The sequence below is a fragment of the Sebastes umbrosus genome, chromosome 13, assembly GCF_015220745.1.
Source record: "Sebastes umbrosus isolate fSebUmb1 chromosome 13, fSebUmb1.pri, whole genome shotgun sequence".
Taxonomy (NCBI): domain Eukaryota; kingdom Metazoa; phylum Chordata; class Actinopteri; order Perciformes; family Sebastidae; genus Sebastes; species Sebastes umbrosus.
The window spans coordinates 22,810,343-22,829,952 of record NC_051281.1 but is presented as its reverse complement, the minus strand read 5'-3'; the positions used below and the strand labels follow the sequence as shown (position 1 = coordinate 22,829,952).

The 19,610-nt window shown below is 40.4% G+C and overlaps 1 protein-coding gene across 2 annotated transcripts in view; it reads right to left on the bottom strand.

Annotated features, from left to right (window-relative positions):
- Window positions 1-19,610, bottom strand: part of itgbl1 (integrin, beta-like 1) — a 61,480-nt gene that overhangs the window by 14,748 nt on the left and 27,122 nt on the right. For both annotated transcript variants that reach the window (XR_005209520.1, XM_037789489.1), the window contains exon 8: window positions 8,171-8,287. Coding sequence is in view for 1 of the 2 variants with exons in the window: in XM_037789489.1 (XP_037645417.1) it covers window positions 8,171-8,287 (117 nt within the window). In the remaining variant the exon portion in view is untranslated. The remainder of the gene's footprint in view (window positions 1-8,170; window positions 8,288-19,610) is intronic.

Here is a 19,610-nt window from a genome sequence, read left to right as displayed (position 1 = left end):
TGTTTGTATCTGAGTTCTAATATCCTTATTTTAAAAAAAAAAAAATACGTGTTACCCAGTTTCCGATAGAGATCAACTTGTTTCAAGAATTTGTATCTGTATCTTGAAATGTAAAGGCAGATAGATGCATTAGAATAAAGAAAAAACTTTATTAAAAAAAACTAAACTACATTAAACACTTAAAAAGAAGTTGAAATGTTCATTATGCAGATTTGTTTAACTTCTTTTAAAACATTAAGCACTCAAATTGTGGACAAAAAGTACTTGATAAAAAGCAGATCTTTGTGTTTGTCCCAGTTCAGGACCTTTCTTCTCATAATTTCACATTTCAAGACCAAATACCTTACAACAAACTGACAAGGCATCTCCCATTTTAAAGGCTCCAGCCCCAAATATTTTCTCAAAAGCCTCGAATCTTTTCGATTTTTAAAATACCTTCAACTTTTTGTCATTTCCCCTCAGTCTCTCTGACTGGATCAGCAAATGAATAGAGCAAAAGTCCCATTACTGGGGAAATATTGCCATCTTTGTTTGCCTTAACTTTGTCATGGGGGTTGTTCTATACTATTACTACTACTACTACTAATACTACTACTACTGCTATGCTATTCCCTAAATAAATCTTATATAATTCAGTAAATGTTCTTTTGTAATAAAGACCACATTTACATTGTTGGGGATCCCTGATTTGCAAGAGCAGCCCAGATTATTATGGCATGGATTCAATTGTAGCAAATTTATCAGCTAATCTGTAATTCTGTGAACTCTAAATAGGTTGAAAATAGGTTTCAAGATTAGTAATGCTGTTTATGCCAAATTCCTACCCTAGCTTTGTATGTTATGTAACTTAAACATAGTAACATCAGGCATATTTGCCTCCTTTTAGGTGGCAGGAGTCATCCAACATTTGTTGTGTTATGGTTTCAGAATGATGAAGACAGTTGGAGAACATACAAAATAGGATGTAAGCTCAGGATAACTTTTTTCCTTGGCAATTAGCATGTTTCTCCCAAATGATGGACGGAATTTTTTTTTCAAATGGCTTGAAAAATAGTGCAAGTAGCTGCTGTAAATGGGAAAAAAATATTCCCCGGATCCCCTATAGCTTGGGTTGAGCCCTGATTGTTTACAACGTCTGTGTCCACCCCTGCATGCCACAATCTATTGTTCACTGTCAATTACTTGATGAAGCATTCAGGCAACCCTCCTCAGCTTATAATGTTTGGAAATATAACGTGACCACATTGTAGTTACTAGACATTGCCTGCTCATTGATCAGTGCAAAAGACATGGCAGTTAATCAATGTCAACAATGGAAGCCATGCATAAACTCCACTGTTTCCTCTTGTTTGCCGTCTAGATGTGTTGTTATTCTGAGGGTGTTATAGGGAAATGGAAGTTGTCTGTCTGTGCTGATACGTATCATACTATAGATTTGGGGATCATGAAATTTGTCTTGTTGTTTCTGGTACTAAACCTAGAAAATGGATGATTTAAACAGTTAATGAGCAGCCCAGTTGCAAAGCAGTTTGTGAAATACATATAAATGTCATGTTCTGGCTGTGCCAGTCTTTATTAGTTATGTTAATGTGATTTTGGTTTGTGTTTTGGTTTCTTTTATATTCTCATTCCTGTTTCCTGTTTTATTTTGTAGTTCACTCCTCCTGTGTCTTGTCTGGTTTTACTTCCCTCCTTTGTTTGTTTTCCCGCCTTTTGTTGATTGTCTGCCCCGCCCTGATTTGTTTCACCTGTGTGTAATCATGTCTTGTATTTAAGCCTGTGTGTTCCCCTCTGTCCTTGTCGGTTCGTTTGTCTCCCCAGCCCCGTCTACCTTGTCCTCCGTGTTCCTTGTTTCCTCCTGCTATGGTCCTAGTGTTCCTCCTGCCCGTGTTTCTCGTATCTTCTGGTTTGTAGTTTCGTTTTGTTCTCTGTTTGGTTTTTTGGTGTGTTTTCATTTATACTTTGTGGTTTCTTCGTACTTGGTTCCCCTCCCTGCATTTTGGTTGTTGTTTGAATATTCAGCTTAGTTTAATTAAAGCTCGCTTTTATTTCAAATACTTTCCTGCCTGTTACTCTGCGTTTGGGTTCCATGTTAAATTCACCCCACACCACGACAATAAAAGCGTTAAAAAATGATTGTATTGATTTGTGTACATAGGCACGAATTTCAATTTTTTTTCGTCATGGCTAGCACAGAATCAATTTGTGTGTAATCCACCCAATTATGAAACGGAGAGTATAGAGAGCGGCGAACACCGCATAGGGAAAAGGTTTGGGTGGATGGGTGGGTCGAAAAACACAGGACTTTCGCCCAGGAGACTGGTGCTCGTGTCCCATGTGAAACCAAAAGTCAAAGTTGATTTATTTGTCATGTAAATTCCGTACTTAAGTTATGCCACTTCCGGTGTTATTTTAACCCAAACTGTGATATTTTCCTAAACCTAACAAAGTAGTTTGTTGCCTAAACCTTACTTAGTAGTTTTATTTTGAAAAGAGTGGAGCGGAAATTGACACGTGTGTCACATGTTGCTGGACATTCATAGGAAAACACACTAAAAGTACGTTGTTGAAAGTCGTGCTGAAAGACACGAAAAAAAAGGGGAAATTTGTGTCTATGTACATGAATCAAATAGATTCAGTTTTGTGACTATTTCACTAACGGCCGTGAGACTGTGTTGCAATGAGGAGCACTTCAAATATGACATTATTTTTGTGCTCTGGGAGACTGGACGTCTCATTTTGGGAGGAAGAGCAGGCCTGGATCCTCTGAGGACCAGCTCCTGAATTCGGTCACAGATGGATCTTCAGGCTAACATAAGCCAGGTATCCAACTGTGCCAGCTTTAGGCATAGTGGTCAGTCTTGGTCTATATGAACTTTTCACTAGCACATTTTTACATGTAATAGCAGGAAAAGCACAAGTGTAATTCAAGCAGAGCAGAGCCTTGACAACCATCAGGCAGCATGTCTAATGCCACGCTCATGTCCCATGGGGGTTGACATAATAACTGGTTTCAGACTTTTAAATACCATCCATGTCAACATCCGAGTCCTAATTATGTCTGTGAAATTGGGATATTTCGAAAGCTCTGATACTGCTTATCAGACTTGACACTTGAAGTGCCTGAAAAACCAAACTGATATTGAAACCTCATGTGAACCCAAATCAGTTGTGGCAGTATTTTTAAGCTGTATGACAGCTCTGCAGTCATATAGCTGTCTATACAGTCCAATGGCGTGAATGCTCACTAATCAGAAGACGTCAGCGTCTCTACCATCTATCCATCTATCAAATGTCACATGTGCACAAAAGGTGACTAGACGGGCCTGAAGAATGAGCACTTACAGTAACTGCAGTGTCTAAAGTGGATATTTTGGCTGCTCGCTCCTCTTGTTCTTTGTGTTTTAGAGAAAACCCTTGAGAGCCAAGTGTGGACTGAGCTGGCTAATAAGCTTGATAAAGGGGACATATCATGCTCATTTCCAGGTTCATATTTGTGTTTTGGGTTTGTACTAGAACATGTTCAAAAACACATTATTTTTCTCATATGGTCTGTCTGAATATACCTGTATTCACCCTCTGTCCGAAACGCTCTATTTTAGCACCTGTCTCTTTAAAGGGCCTGACACACCAAGCCAAGGGTCGGCTGTCGCACAGTGTGGGGGGCCGTCAGTGAGCATCAGTCGGCCTAGTTTTTTCGGTGTGTCCCACACCATTGGCTCTAGTCTGCTCGTGCTGGAGGTTTTCCAGCCAATTCAGCATGTTGAATTGCCGGCTGCGCCCGTCGGTGAGAAGAATCCCTCTGATTGGCTGTTCAGCTTAGAACAAATCAGTGCACGAGAAGAGAAACGGACGTGAGGAAAGCAAGCCAACAAGTGAAGTCAAGAGGAAAAACACAGACGGCTCTTCTCATTTTTCCTCGTCATCTCATCTGATCATTCCAATACATGGATATTTTCACAACGACATGGCCATCTGGAATGAAGCTAAATGATGAGTGAGAGTGATGTGAAAGTGGTCGGCAGACGCTGCTGTGTTTCACGTACGTATCATAACAACGGCCAGTTTATCCGCAGTCCTCGGTCTTCCGGTTTCTCTTTTTGAATGACAAACACGGACTACCGCGACCTGCTGGTAGGGAGAGTTATTTCATGTCACGCAGGCGCCGAACGTACGTGGTAGTTGTCCACCGGCTGTAGTCCTCGCAGTGTATTTGAGTGCATCTTTTTGGCCAAAACAAAGGCGACTTGAGGCGTCACAGCTGGTGGCCTTTGTCGCCGCTAGTTCTGTGATGTTGGCTTGGTATGTCCACAGCTTTTAGACCCCCTCCAGAAAAAAGCTTAGTCTGCTCTGATTGGCTTGTGAGAAAAATAAGGTGCATCATCTGCAAAGGTAATTCTCAAGCCATTGGCGGTATATTCTAATGAGTGAATGAATGAATGTGCATGTGACATAGGAAGGGGAGCCAAATCTAATCACGTTTTCTGATCTAGGCAGCCCACAAAAAACTGACTGGGTTGTCTTATTTCACAGTTTGTTGGTTAGTAGGCTCTCCACATACCCAAATGTATGTACATAAGCACTGAACAAGTGAGTTTTTCATGATATTTCCCCCTTAACACTGAAAGACTGAATTATATGCAAGGGGCCTGTGTCATTTCTCATTTCTCTCCTCTCTGTAGTCTGCAGTGAGGCCCAAACATCCAGGGGCACTGACAACACTATAGCCTACACTGGATTGGGAAGTTTTGTTTTTACAGCCCCCTCACCATAAATCTACTTTTTGTTTGAACCCACTTTCCACTCTAAGGTACCTGCTTTAGAGGGCCTCTAAGCAAAACACCCAATAACGTCCACAGGGCCTCTGACTACACAGACTTAATTGTCAGCCTGACAGCGTGTATGTGTGTGTATGTGCGCACTGTAACTGCGTCGGTGTTTGGTGCTCAGACAGGCTCTCCCTGGACGCCTCATGAAGAATTGTTTGTGGACAGCCCAGCACACAATGAGTCCTAGTAATCCATTCACATAAATACTGCATCCCCCTTTAAAAGGAGAAATTTACCCTCAGATGCTGCAATGCACCACCGACACAAAATGGCACGAGCAACAATTTAAAAAAAAAAAACTCCACACAGAGAGAGGCACTTACACACGTACATCTATGTGTTAGCTGGGTGAAAGGAATACACAGTTTGCGTTCCAGTTTAAGAAAGAACACAAATAGTTTGAGCAACGAATGTCTTAGAGTGAAGCAAACAACAGATTGAAACCCTGAACAGAGTTTGACAAAGTGACTCCCCTGCTCGATATACACCTGTAGGGGAAATGCTCCTCATTGTTGTGGAAGAGGTTTGGAAGAATCTGTCTGTACACTTGTGTTGTTTACTCTTTGAAAAGCCATGCATGTGTCACGCTTTTACAGCACTTTAAGTGTGGCGAAGACAAAAAAGCAGACTTCAGAAGTATGTATGTATCAAAAAAATACAGAATTGTGTGTCTACCATGCTCAAATTAAACAGTGGATGACATAAACAATAGTAAAAAAAAAAAAAAAAAGGCAATCAAATAGAGTAGCATTATGTTTTTGGCTGAATGAATAGCACATTTTGTCAGTTTTCCCTTCAGACTGTTGGTTTTGCTGTAGAAGAATTTGTCTCCAATATTTTTTTCGGAGCACCACAATTCTTAATTGCACCTTCATCTGACTTTCTCTGTATTCTCTCCGTCTATGTCAGACAGCAGCAGCAGCAGCGGCAAAAGGGAAATATCAATTTCAATTGAGCCTCTAATGTTTTTGCGCGATCCATCCATTACAGCGGTTGTGCCTAAATGGCTCATATTAAGAGCCCAAACTTCCCCAAGACCTCAAACAGAAGCTTCAAAGGCTTGGAGCAATTTCTTTCAAATGCAGCTCAAGGGTTTAGAGGGTTGTGCCTGTGGATATCAAAGAGAGCAGATAGGATCACACTGTATTGATCTTCAAATTCAGCGTCTGCTCCTGGCATAATTTCAAAGTGGGTGAGTGTATGTGTATGCTGTACAAAATGTGTGTAGTTTTCTCTGCAATAATTAGGAGAGGAGTGTAAGTGCATAATCATGTCTACATCAGTAGATGTCTATCTCGTGTTTTTCTTCTTAAAGAATGGCTCCCAGTACTGTGGTACCCATGAGTCTCAGCAGCTATCACTAAGGAGAGGGAGACGACCAGAGGCAGGGGGAAAATAGCAAACCATAGTGGCTGAATTCATTCAAAATAGACACTGAATCCAAACATTTTAAACTACTCAAGTTTCTAGAAAGTGTAATCCTTAGCTTCTGTTAGCACTAGCGGGTAACCAGTAGCGTAACAAAATAGTGATTGGCCCTGGTGCAAATTTTTTTCTTGGGCCTTCGCCCCAAACACAAGAGCATGCTCGTGCGCACACGCGCATGTATGCACACTCCAGACAATTGCAAAGCAGACAATTGCTATGCCACCATGGAGAGGCTCACCATGCACCTCCTATTCTGCAAACCAGCTTTCGATCAGCACCACGGACAGCAGCCGAAGTGCAAAGTTTATCAACGCTAATTCAACAGCCTACAGCCAACATATGAGACGTAACAATTACAGTGTTATAGATTCCACTCCATAATAACAAAAAAAAACAGTATTCACCCATTATAAGTTTATCCTACAGGTCTTGTACTCTGCAAAGTCATTAACAACACTGCTTAAGAACCATGAGCCTTTTTTATTGGAATTTCCTGGCCGTGAGCGACGCATGCATGACGCGGCATGCCGTTTTGAGCTGAACCGTTGTCACTTATTGTCATTTCCAGTAAACATCACAATATTGAATGTGTTTCCTGTTTAAAAAGAACAAACGAAGGAAGATAAGTGGTTACTGGTTACAACGTCGATATTTGCACCACTGCGGGTAACAGAATTTTACCTCCATGGATTCAATGTTTCTTACTCAAAGGCTCCTTAGGAATCGTAGTTAATGTTTTTCCGTGCATAAACTTGTATTACCTTGGAGCAAAGATGTCATCCTTCAGCTAAACCTCTTGTAGTCACTTCCGTGAGGCTTGGTTGTACGAGCGTTCCACGTTGGATTTGTCAAACTCTCTTATGCTGAGTTCACACTACGAGCGACAAAGCAACAGGCTACAAGTCAACAAAACTTGTCGCTGCGTGACACACTACAAGTCAAAGTTGAGCTGGTTTCAACTTTTTTCAGCGCTCCAATGACGCAGTGAAACATCAACCAATCATATGTTTTTTGTGCCACCCTGTTCCGTTCCGTCTAAAAAAATGCCGTTAGCCAGTTCCCGGTGCTGTTTAACGGCATAACCAGCCTATGTCAATGAACGCTTGAGCAACACTTCAACGGCGACAATGTAGCTGGCCACGCTGGGCCGTTTTGTTGCTTTTGTCGCTGGTAAACTTGTCTTAAATTTGCCCGTTTCTGCCTGAGGAATGTCACATGTTCTTGAGTAGGTGCACGTTCGTGAGATTCGATCATTTTGAGATTTCTCATTTTACATTTGAGGGGAGAAATAGGCATTACAGTAACAGAATATTGATTCATATTTGATCAGCACTGCCAAGTTTGACCATTTGATCGGAGTTTGCGAGTGATTGACAGCCAGCTCACGGATGTCAAAGACTCCGGCACGGCTCTGACTGGTTGTTTTCCATTAGGAGCACTGGAGGCACATGATTTTTTTTCAGAATACCTGTCTCATGCACTGCTGTCAGGATATAGTGAAAAATATATAACTTTTTTTAAATCATATTTGCTCCAATCTACCCACTGCTGCTTTAAGCTCCACCTGTAAAGAAATATCTGTACATGACTCACACAGAATGTTTTATCCACTCGTGAATTTAAATCGTACCCACAAGAAAACTCTAAGTAAAATTAGTGAATGCGACATATGTTCATAAAGTGGTTTTTGCATGAGGTCCATTGTTTATGCTGAAAATGAACAGAAAAACACTGGATGCCTGAAAATACCAATTTCTCTACTCTAGTTTGAACAGCAATGTTGAAACTTAGACTTACCATCTGTTCATTCTGTCAATTCCCTCTGTTGCTCACACAACTTGAGCAGCCCTTAATGGACACAAAGATTAGATGAATGTGTGTGTGTGTGTGTGTGTGTGTGTGTGTGCTCTCACCTCCACAGACCTCTCCACTGATGTCCTCGCACTGACGGTCGTCACACTCACAGTTTTTGCCATGAACACGGCTGTCCCCAGGTGGGTAGCAAGTACACTGTCCACACTGGCACTGACCTACAAAAACAGAGAGACATCTTCTCACATCTGAGCAGTGTTTCTTGACAGAGTTGTGTTTTCAATAGCTGTTCAGTAGAGTTATCTTTCTTTTCCTGACGTGTGTCATATCATCCTGAGTTCTTACTTTTTTATCCAAACTGTAATTCAGGTGGAGTCATTTGCATACCTACTGTAGATGACTGACTTTAAACTTGACTTAGTCTGCCTGACAACATTGCCTCAAGCCACACAGGGAAATCTCATAAATCACTCACTCTAATAAACATTCACATGAGCTGCATACTAGACACACCTCGAGATGTTGCTATCCCACTTCAATCAGCGAGCTGCCAGTGAAGAGTGAAGACAGCCACAGGGGAACTTACTGAGCGAACATACTTTGCTAATGGTGGAGCTCATTAGAAAAAAACACCATCTATTCTGAATTATCATTGGAGGTGCGCAGCATACCTACTCATTGATCATTTTACAGTAGCAGGCTGCTCAGGGTTATGATAATTATGGGGGGGTAGTTTAGGCCACACACAGATATTTGGAGACTTACATTAAAGGGTGAAATGTCTTCTAAAGTGCAAATCATTTTTTTTTTGTCAATGCTCTCACCTTGTATGTAGAGTTTTTAACTTTTTGCTACAAGGGGTAGGGTTGGGGGACGGGATGTTCAGGGGTAGATAAAAAGTCAACAGTATATGCCAAATAAAAGTGGTGTACTGTACATCACATAAAATTTGGAAACCTGAAGATTGATTTGAGATGTGGCTCAGCACTGTGTGTCAAGTTGTTCTAGTCATTAATAAGAAGTACAAATTAACTGATAAATTAATTAATCAACTAAAATAAGTTGTAAAAGTGTATAACGGTTTAGAACTTTATGATAGAAATATATAATGGTCATTCCCATGCTCTTTTATGTCTCGTAAATTGTTGCAGCAAGTTTGGGGTTGATCCCATTTGTTACCTAGATTTTGTGCTAAATTTAACCATTTTTTTAACAATCAAGAATTGATAAAAAATGATCAATAATCCCTCTAAAATACCACATTAAGACACCAAGACCTTGAGGAACACTGTAGAAAAAGCCATGCTGTGATTTGGTATCAAAAACTTTTGAAATTTGGAGATTTCTGCAAGAATTGCATTTTTCTGGCGATTGTAAGGGGAGCATTTCTGTTCATGAAACTGCTCAGAAACCCCCTTATTGTCAATGTACCTAAGAAAACCATCCATCCTCTGAATGATAACATTTCATGATTCTCTGATTATCCTAGAGGCCACAACATGTCATTTTGTGAAGTCACATTTAAAAAAATGGTCTCAATTCAATGAAATGGCTACTATCAGGATCATCACACATGAATACGGTTGGGCTCATTGGATCCACAGGAGTCTCAGCTTTACAGTGATATCCAATTTATGTAATTCCAAGACTGTTTAAGGACCCCAGTATGCAGAAACATTCAAATACACCATTTTAGAATAGGTGAAAATAACATATTTATACTGCATTTAAATAACTGCATGTTTTTTGCCCCAAACTGCATATGATTATCATAAAGTGGGCATGTCTGTAAAGAGGAGACTCGTGGGCACCCATAGAACCCATTTTCATTCACATACCTTGAGGTCAGAGGTCAAGGTACCCCTTTTGAAAATCGCCATGCCAGTTTTTCCTCGCCAAAATTTAGTGCAACTGCATAGCATTATTTAGAGAACTTCCAGATAAGCTAGTATGACATGGTTGGACCAATGGATTCCTTAGGTTTTCTATTTTCATATAATACCAGTATACCAGTTCACTCTAGCTTGAAAATAGAGGCCCGCAACAACCTCTGAAAGACAGAATAGCGTCCGGTTTTAAGGGGTTAACAATGTTACTATAATAATACATTAGCAACAATGTTTCTGAGCGGTGAAATGTAATCAACTTCAACCTAAGAATGCAGAGCACATTTTTTATTACTATCTTAAATAGAGATTAAGAAAAACACTGCTTAATAGAAGGCATTACTCTAAAATGTGCATCGGTCTTCTGACAAATGAATAACACACACACACACACACACACAGTTGGATATCTTTAAAATGTTCTAACCTACAAAAGCTGTGGACAAAATACACCCAGAAGGGCTACAAATAGGTAAGCTGCCCACCATGAAAAATACTTGCACAAAGGGAATTTCCCAGCTCAGTGAAGACATATGGTTAAAACACAGCACACCGAGCGCCTCTCTTTCTCTTTTCTCCTGTTTTTATTGAGCTGGGTATGTCCTTTTTGCTCATTATTCACTCTGAGTGTTTCCCTGTTTGTTTCCCTGCTGGGTACATTTTGTGTTTAGTGCCACTAAATAACACCTAAAACATATCCATAATGTGTGTGTGCCTGCCTTTATCTTGTGATGACTCACTGAGTGGAAATTAGGGGAAATAAATAGTGCCGAACGTGAATCTGCAAGACACTCGACTGACAGCGTCGTCTAATGTGTTGTCCATGTCACATCACTGTCACTTTTATGACCACACGCACTAGCAACCTCTCTTCCCTAGCTTCACATATAACATACCACCATCTGCTCTGGGGACTTAGTTACCCTAGCAACCGCTGATGTCATAACACCCCCTGCCTTATCGATTATCTCTGTGCTCGTCAAACCGTCTACGCCAGTGTGTGTTGGTGTGTGTTGATGTTTAATTTGTCATCCTGTCTGGGGTGAGCAACACCTTAATGAACAAAGTCACATCAGTAGACGCCAGCTTGGCTCTGTTTTCATAAAACAGGGCACAAATGTATGTGCAAACACAGGTGAGGCGAGGGTGTGGCAAACTCATTTTTGCCATTTTAGTGAGCTGCAGCTGCGGCTCATTCGTGTGCACTGCAGCACACACTGGAAAGGGGCTAGAGCAGGATTAATACGTTGTTAAATAGATGAATACTTAATCAGCCAGTGGTAGGGTAGGCTGGTCAATCAAGTCAGTTCCCCTCATTCCTTTTAAAAGCAGCTGACAGTTTCTTAATGGGATAGGAGGAGAGTCCAAGCAAGCTTCTCCCAAGAGAAAACTGCTGTTTTCCAAGAGACAGAGTCCCAATGCAACTAAGCCCTCTCCCAAAAACATGAATGTACAGCACTCCTTAAGGACGTCTCCTATAGATGTTTTTTTTGTATACAAACATTACTGGGTTTGTGTGCATTCAGGTGGCAAAACCGCTTTGGCAGCCGTTGTAATAAATGTAGATTTCACATTATTTGCACATTCTTGTTGACTATACTAGACCCCTGTAGAGTCCGACCACCAGATACCATTATGATATGAGGTGTTAGTCTGAGATTTGTTTATTATTATCACTTGTTATGAAATGGGTAACGTTAGATCAGTGGGATTTGACTTGGGGTGCCAGGGTCTGTTCGATTGATACTCCGTTAGGGAGCCCCTCTTGATGGCCATCACCAGACATTTTTTCTGGTTATCAAGCCATTAAATAGGCATTATCAGTAGCTATAAGCACCATAGATGTGGATCTTTAGGGGCCTACTACACCTACTACGTTGTAAGAGTGAAAGTGAATCTTAAAAGCAACATGTTTTAAAACTGAATGAAACGTCACGCTTTGAAAGCTTCTAGGTTTAGGCAACAAAACTACAACTTCTTTAGGTTTAGGCAACAAGAAACACTTGAAAACATCATGTTTTGTATAAAAATAACTATGAACACAAAGACAACTACACATTGTTGATTTCATACAGGAACTCCAGTCTTCTGGGTGAAAGTTCTGTTTTGTGTCCCATCCATCAATTCCATCGATTCCAACCCCTTATGGAGTTTCACACCGCCTATACTACAGCGCCTAACTTCCGCTTCTGCTCCTGTCATAATTACTACGGTTGCTAGAGGTCGCTGTCCTGTATTTTTATACCTTCTTTTGGTGATCTACCATGTGAATAGATGATAAAACCCACCAGTGAGTGTAGTAGGCCACTACTGACCCACATCTGTGGGGCCTATAGCGACTGATAACGCTTCCTTAGCGATTCCTCAACAGGTATACCGTCAATATAAAACTGGACATGTGGATTTTGGTCATGTTATTAGTACAACTGGTCACACAGCAGCTCTTTGTATGTCGGACAGATGAACATCAACATTAGACTCCTACCGGCTCTCTATTAAACAGCGTGTTGCTGGTTGCTAGGTAACATTAGCGGTTAGCCCTCAGTCCGAAACGTAACGCCAAAGGTCAATACAATATTGCGGATATGTCCGATTCAAATTGAAATGAATGTTTTTCTAACGTTAGCAATTTAAAGCCGTTACAAAGTCTTGCACCACATTTGTTTTCAGTCATAGTCACTAAATATAATGTAAATAAATATTTCCTTAGAGTGTGGGTCGATCAACCTGTTGTTGATCAGTTCATTTTTATCGATCTGTGGAGCATGACAGCTCGATAAGGCACCTGCTGCTTTGCTAGCGCTGTGTGACTAGGATGCTTTTGCCCATCAGGCTTGGATCCATAATCTCCTTATGTCTTTAGCAAAAGCATGTCATCCCTTCAAAATATGAAACATTTTCAATCCATTTTGTGCAATTTTACTGCACAACAACTCCTTGTCATCTCCTTGCTTTGCAGCTTGGCTCTGCTAGACATGCCGTGCTTTCTGCCCCCTGTTGCTCGCGCATCTCTGTGATGACGTTGCACAGAAACCCATCTATACTCCTCATGATCTGCGATGCATAAACCTGAAGTCTCTGTAGGATAGCTTGGGAGTCTACACTCCAAAATACAGAAGGTTGTGTACTTAACATTTTGCAACTAGGTGCCATGTCCGAGGTTTTAATTCCCCACTGTTTGAATCAAGTACAATTTGGCAGGACTTCTTCAAATTAAAGAGTGCAGATAAGAACATAGCTGCAGGGACTCATACATTCTGCAGTGCTAGCGGATCAACCAGTAATGTAACGTGTTACAGAGGACACAATGAAGTGTTGTGATATGCATTTAAATGTGAGCTTAAACAATTTCAAATCAAAGGGAAAGCTGCAAAATTCAACAAAAGTTAAAGATTCATGTGATGTTGGAGATGTTTCTGTGTGTGTGATTCTTCAAACTAGACTGAGTGTCACATTTTTCCTCATTTTCAGTAAAGTGGTCTGAACCCAGTGGAAATGCACGGCCATTTTCATGCCAAAATATGAGTACCAAAATTGTGCAGCACTGGCTGATCTGCATAAACACAACCAGCTGTGACACTCCTCTCGCCATAGAGCTCTGAACACATGGGCAAAAGCACAACAAAATGCACCTATATTTGCTCTTCTGCCTTTTTTGTGGCTGGACAAAAACAAAGATATGACTCGACATAAAAAAACATTAGGCTGCAGTGTAAAACCTAAACGTATTCACTGATATTCAGTGGAAAGAACTACTCAACAGGATTTTCAAATCACATAACACTGTGGACTGACAGTTTTAAAACTGCTCTGGCAGCCTCATTATCTCCAAAGCTTGTCACCTCTTTTGACTTGATTTCATTTTCAGTTCTGTGACAGCTGCAATGAGTCCAGTATCCCACCAAATATAATAAATCCAGTCAAATGACGGCCCCCTCCGTGCTCTGCCTCATCCTGTGGTGTGAATGAAAGCATTAAATAAGAACCCAAAGTAAAGCGTCTATCAAAATGTGTGTATTGCCAGTATCAGGATGTATTAAGTGTGTGGTAGTTGTTTAAAACAGTGCATAATATAAGTAGGCTGCAGTAATTAGTCCATTTAGATGCATTGGCGAGCAGTACTCACACCACCCTTTGCTACAGAGAAAGAGGGTCTGATTTTCCACCATTAACACACAGATAGTGCTGAATGTCTTTGTTGATATTTGTTATCTCTTAAACAAATATATGTCAAACAAAACATTTTGGAATATTTTGACATCATTATCCCTTTGTCCAATATTTCTTTTCTAGGCCTGTAAATCATTACAATGTTTTTTCATGATTCATCCCGGATTTGGGGGCATCTGTCCAATCAAATGTGATTACTTCCACCCCATAGTATGAAACTGTGCTTACCCGTTAACTCGAGGGTCGTATGAGCTAGCAGAGCAATATCATAGTAGTTGGTGCGTGTTTGAAGAGTGTGGTTGCTGTCCAATTTATTAATTTCTCCCTTTACTCTCTCTAATCTAACAATACTGGTGAGGGATCCAATCAAATCTCAAGGATTTGATCATATCCCTCTTCAAATGATTGCCCAAACCTATATTTTAGGACTGGGCGATAAAGCGATCTTGAAATTGTTCATGGTAAAAATCTTCCACAATAACAATGATCAATTTATGACATTTATTTTTGATAAAGTTGTTTTTTAAACTGTTTTCCTCTACCTACAAAAACACTAGACAAACAGCCAGTGCATCATAGCCTCCACCGTAGCCTACTCCGTCGCTACTGTTACAGCTGTAACTGGTGGACAAATTGTTTTGAGTGTCACAACTCCAGCGGAATGACTTATTTCACTCTCTTTGATCAATTCAGTCTGAAAACATTCGGAAAGTTTAGAAGCACACAGGGTGTGCAGCTCGTTCAGGTGGTCAAATGCCGCCGCTTTGTCATGCCCCTCGGCTTCTGATACCGAGGCACAAGTCCCCCTTTACTCTGTTAGATACAAAGCAACCATATTTCAGAGATGAGAACGGGTTGCGTTAGCCCCCTGCTCCTCTCTGTGCTGTGAGTGCAGCTATTATCGGTGTGTATCTGTAGTTTAACGAGATTAGCGCTGAGCCACAACCAGCAGACAGCAAGCCTGCATTCATTCAAATTCCAGCAACTCAGGACTTTCCAGCAGGGTTATTTTGGAGTTGTGCGGAGATAGTTATGTATTTTAGAACTTAACCGCAGGCAAACAATCAGAAAATAACGTTTTATATTTCAGATTTGCTGCTTTGTTCTCACTAACGCCGCTCTCTCTCTTCAGTCACTCTATAGCTTGCTCTACCATTGCTGCTCTCTCTATGCCAACTTTGAATGTGGTGTGTTTACAAACAGGAACCGACATTACATATTATACTTTTAAATCTTGTCTTAAAACATATCTTTATTCCTTGGCTTTTGATTCAGTATGAGAGTTGCCTTATTGCTTTTATTATTTTATTACCCTTTTGTCTTTTAAACGGCTCTATATTTATTGTGTTTTATGTTTTTTGTTGTACAGCACTTTGGTCAACTGCCGTTGTTTTTAAATGTGCTGAGTAGATACATTTGGATAGGATTAAATATATGCAATTTGACACACATAATTAATGTCTACTACAGACCACACTTCAGAGAGCAGAAAAAGGAATCCCTAGAATCAGCAGAAAGATGTTGAAAGCAGGTGTTTCCTTCAGGAAATACCGCAGCAGAAAGAATGTGCTATCCACAAGCGCCTTGCCTCCACCTCTCAGGAAGAAAAGGTCTGAAGCTGCTGTTTCAAATTTCAAGGCTTTTCCGCTCAAGCTGCCATCTATACCAGCCGCATTCATCCATGCCTAAGTGATTTTCTACGTCTGTCTCCTTCACTTTCTCTCTCTCTCTCTCTCTCTCTCTCTCTCTCTTACCCTCCCACCCTGCTTCCTGTCTCACTTCATTGTGTTGCACAGACCTTCACTCTCTTTCCCTTTTCTTTCCCTGCACATCCTTTACCATCTACCGAAGCCTCGCAATAAACTCTGTTACAATTGTTTCTTTCAAACCATTGTGATCCTCCAAACACTAAAGCAAAAGGGCGTCCTATGAAAAAGAAAGCGCATGCACACACACATGCCACCCTTAACACTAAGGTATGCATGCACGCACAGTCACCCTTCCTCCTTATCACAGCCTCGACAGTTTCCCTCCTCTGTCTATCTGAACAGAGACAGTAAATAGTACATTCAGATAGTTATTACCAATAACAGAGGAGGAACAGGACCAGAAGACAGTGCGACTTTACATAGCATATACAGACAGTGCTTTCAATATAGCATCATATCCTCATACAACGAAAAGTTATTCCTCATTTTTCTTGTGTTTTTCTATGAATGTACAGTAACATTTGGGTTAAAATAACTATGCTTGAAATACTTGGTTAGGTCTAGGCAACAAAACTACTTAGTTAGGTTTAGGCAACAAAACTACTTAATTAGGTTTAGGAAAAGATTTTTGATTTGGGTTAAAATAACAACAGAAGTGGTGTAACTTAACTATGGAAGTTACATTAAAAATAAGTCAACATTGCCTTCTGTTTTCTCACAGGACACAAACAGCTGTCTCCTGGGCAAAAGTCCAGTGTTTTTTGACCAACCCATGCATTCTGAACTCCTCCCTACGCAACCTTTGTTGCCTTTATACTTCCTGGTTCACGATTAGGTGGATATATGAATTGATTTCATGGGATATATATACGATTTACAGTGCAATACTTCCATAGATACTTTTCAAAGATATAAATTGTTGACCTCAGCAGGTATCAGAAATTCTGATTCTATCAAACAGTGCTTCCCAGTTGTACATATTTGACAACATTGAAAATCCTAATCAGAATCTATACCCTTAGGTGTATGCATAAGAAAATATGTATCCAACACTGTGCAGTGTGGCATTAATGTACACTTTAAACTGCCACTGAATAGATTGGGATGGCTAAAAGAAAATGCAATTTTTAAAAGGAAGAATTTATGGATCTCATTAATTGTTCTATTGCACAGGGTAATTTAAAGTTCCATTTTGTTGCAGCGAGCAATTGGAGATAATTTAAAGGTACTGCCGCAGGAATTAAAGCTAATTAACTCTCCCAGCGCAAGTTAATCTTTGCTGTTTCATTATGTGAGGGGGCCACCATGCATGCTCAACCCTGTTGTTGTGGAATTGGTTTGAGGCCGTCAAAACCAAAGTCTGTTATGGAACAGACACAATATGTAATGAAGAGTTGATGCATTGAAAGGCACCAAAATTGGTTCTATTTGTAGAGTGCACTTAGCCGAGGTCGAGGCTTCATATCGTAGTTACAATATGTGAGTGTCGTTTACCATATTGGCATCGCTGTTCCATTGTTGGCTCATGGTGATGTTAATGTAGCTGTCTCCATGGTAGCAGGCAGCCCTGCCCTATGTGCTTCAGGTGCCTGATCTAATCAGCAGCTCTCCCATCCATGGGTGTGAGGAACGTCTATGGCTGCTGTAATAACATACAGCAAGCTACAATCCACGTATCGCCTCTTTTCATTTGGAACAGTGGCTGAAAGCTGTGGATTCCCCACTGACCTCCCCCACAGTCAAATGAAACAGGAAATCAATGCTTCACATTAACCCCCTGATAAATCCTCAGATCCCTGAGACCAAGCAGGTCGCGACTGCTACTACTGTACGACGTTGGATCACCGTGAGACCAACAGAATACAGCAGGCTTTATTGTACCTTTTCTTTTTTTGTCCTGTCTTGCTGAAGTGCAGGAACACTGATAGGTATTCCCCAGAAAATAATGTTTAGCAAAATGGATGGAGAACAATGCCCCATGCAGCAGCACTGTAAAGCTGATTGATTAAGGTTGCTGCCTCAGAAGACTGTCCTGCATAGCTGCTAGACAATTTATCTTATTAACAAATGGCCATAGCGTACTTTGGAACAATGCAGGTTGTCAGTCAGTCTAAGAACAACGGTAACGTGGCCATTGTGCATTGTTACCTCTGGACGTAGGCTCAGCAGCTGTCTGGCAAGGCTATACCATCATTGTGGCTTTGCATTTCGTCGTCTGGCATTTCTATGGATGAATTAACTCACAACTAATGTAATTTCAGGTACAATAGATGATTGACAGTTTTTTTCTTTACTCAAATGTCATGAATGAGAACTCTTCCTACAGCCGATTGGATGAAAACACTTGCTAGGCTGTCATTTGTCTTTACTTCCAATCGCAATTATGGAACCTGACTATAAATGCCATACTTTTTTGGCTTGCTTAGCTCAGAAAGTGACCTCACCTCACCCAATTAGTTTTATGATATTTCAGTTTAACGCTGATGTAGACGTGGCCAGGGGCGTTTATGTCCACCACCTGTAAAGATTAATCGGCGTAGCTTTGCAACAGGTGAGTAATTTGTTCTCCCCTCTTTGGCTGAGAAGCTTTGGGGCTGTGCACATGTGTAGTGTTCAGTCTTAATTACTGGTTTGTGCATCAATTGCTGTAGCAGTTGAGCAGTTAATGGACTGACTGCATGTTTTCCCCCGATCTATTATAAAAATGTTTTGGCCTCACTTCACTAATTATATTAAGAGTGTGGGTGTTTTACTCCTACACAATAATTAATTAACAGAAATGATAAAAAACAATGTTGTTACCATTTTTAATATGTTTTTTTTAATCCACCATGGAACAGTAATTGTGGAGAAATGCCTGGTTTTTCAAGGGTTTAACATGCCAACCAGGCTCTTATTCATGGAATACAATATCTAAAGGACTGTAAGAAACTATTTTCTCAATCACTTTCTTAGCGATAGGGTCCTGTATAAACACACACATTTATGCCAAAGTTTCTGTCTCAGCTCACTGATTTCAATGGAATCGTATCGTGATGAAATCATATATCAAGATATCGCGATGCACAATTACGTCACCTAAATCAGTGATTCTGAAAGTAGGGTCCCGGAGACCCCCAGGGGTCTGCGGCACTCTGCCAGGGTGTCCGGGACATAATTTGCTACAAATGATAAAATTGTGCTGTATCATTTATTAGTGCATCTCTACAGATGAGGACCATTTTCGCCAATAAAACAAGCATTGTGTCATTTACTCCCAACCATGTTAACTTTGGGCCAATAGAAACAAATAGTTCCAATGGCTGAGATCACAAATGGTAGTAAGCATATGCTTAATTACGATTGCTGATTACGATTAAATGTTACGATTAACAGGAGGTCCTTGGAAAATGTTCTCCACTGTAAGGGGTCCCTGGCCCCAAAAAATTTGAGAACTCCTCGTTTAAATTGATAATAATAAGCACAAACCAACTAAATTTTTTTTTTTTAAATCAGATCAAACTCAATTAAATCAAACTATTGTCTTAATCTTATTACTCTGTTTTTTTGTTTGCATGCATGTAAACATACTGAGTGTATAGCTGGAAATATTTAATCATTTTGTTTCTCTATAGTTTCGCTTGTTCATTATGCACTAATGGTCTTAATTAAATGAGAAAATACTCAGTACTTTTCATTTGTCAAGTATTTAAATTCACACAGTATAAAACAGGCTTTACCTTGTGGTTATTTCATATAGACTATTTATTTATTGAATTACCAGAAAACATGCTATA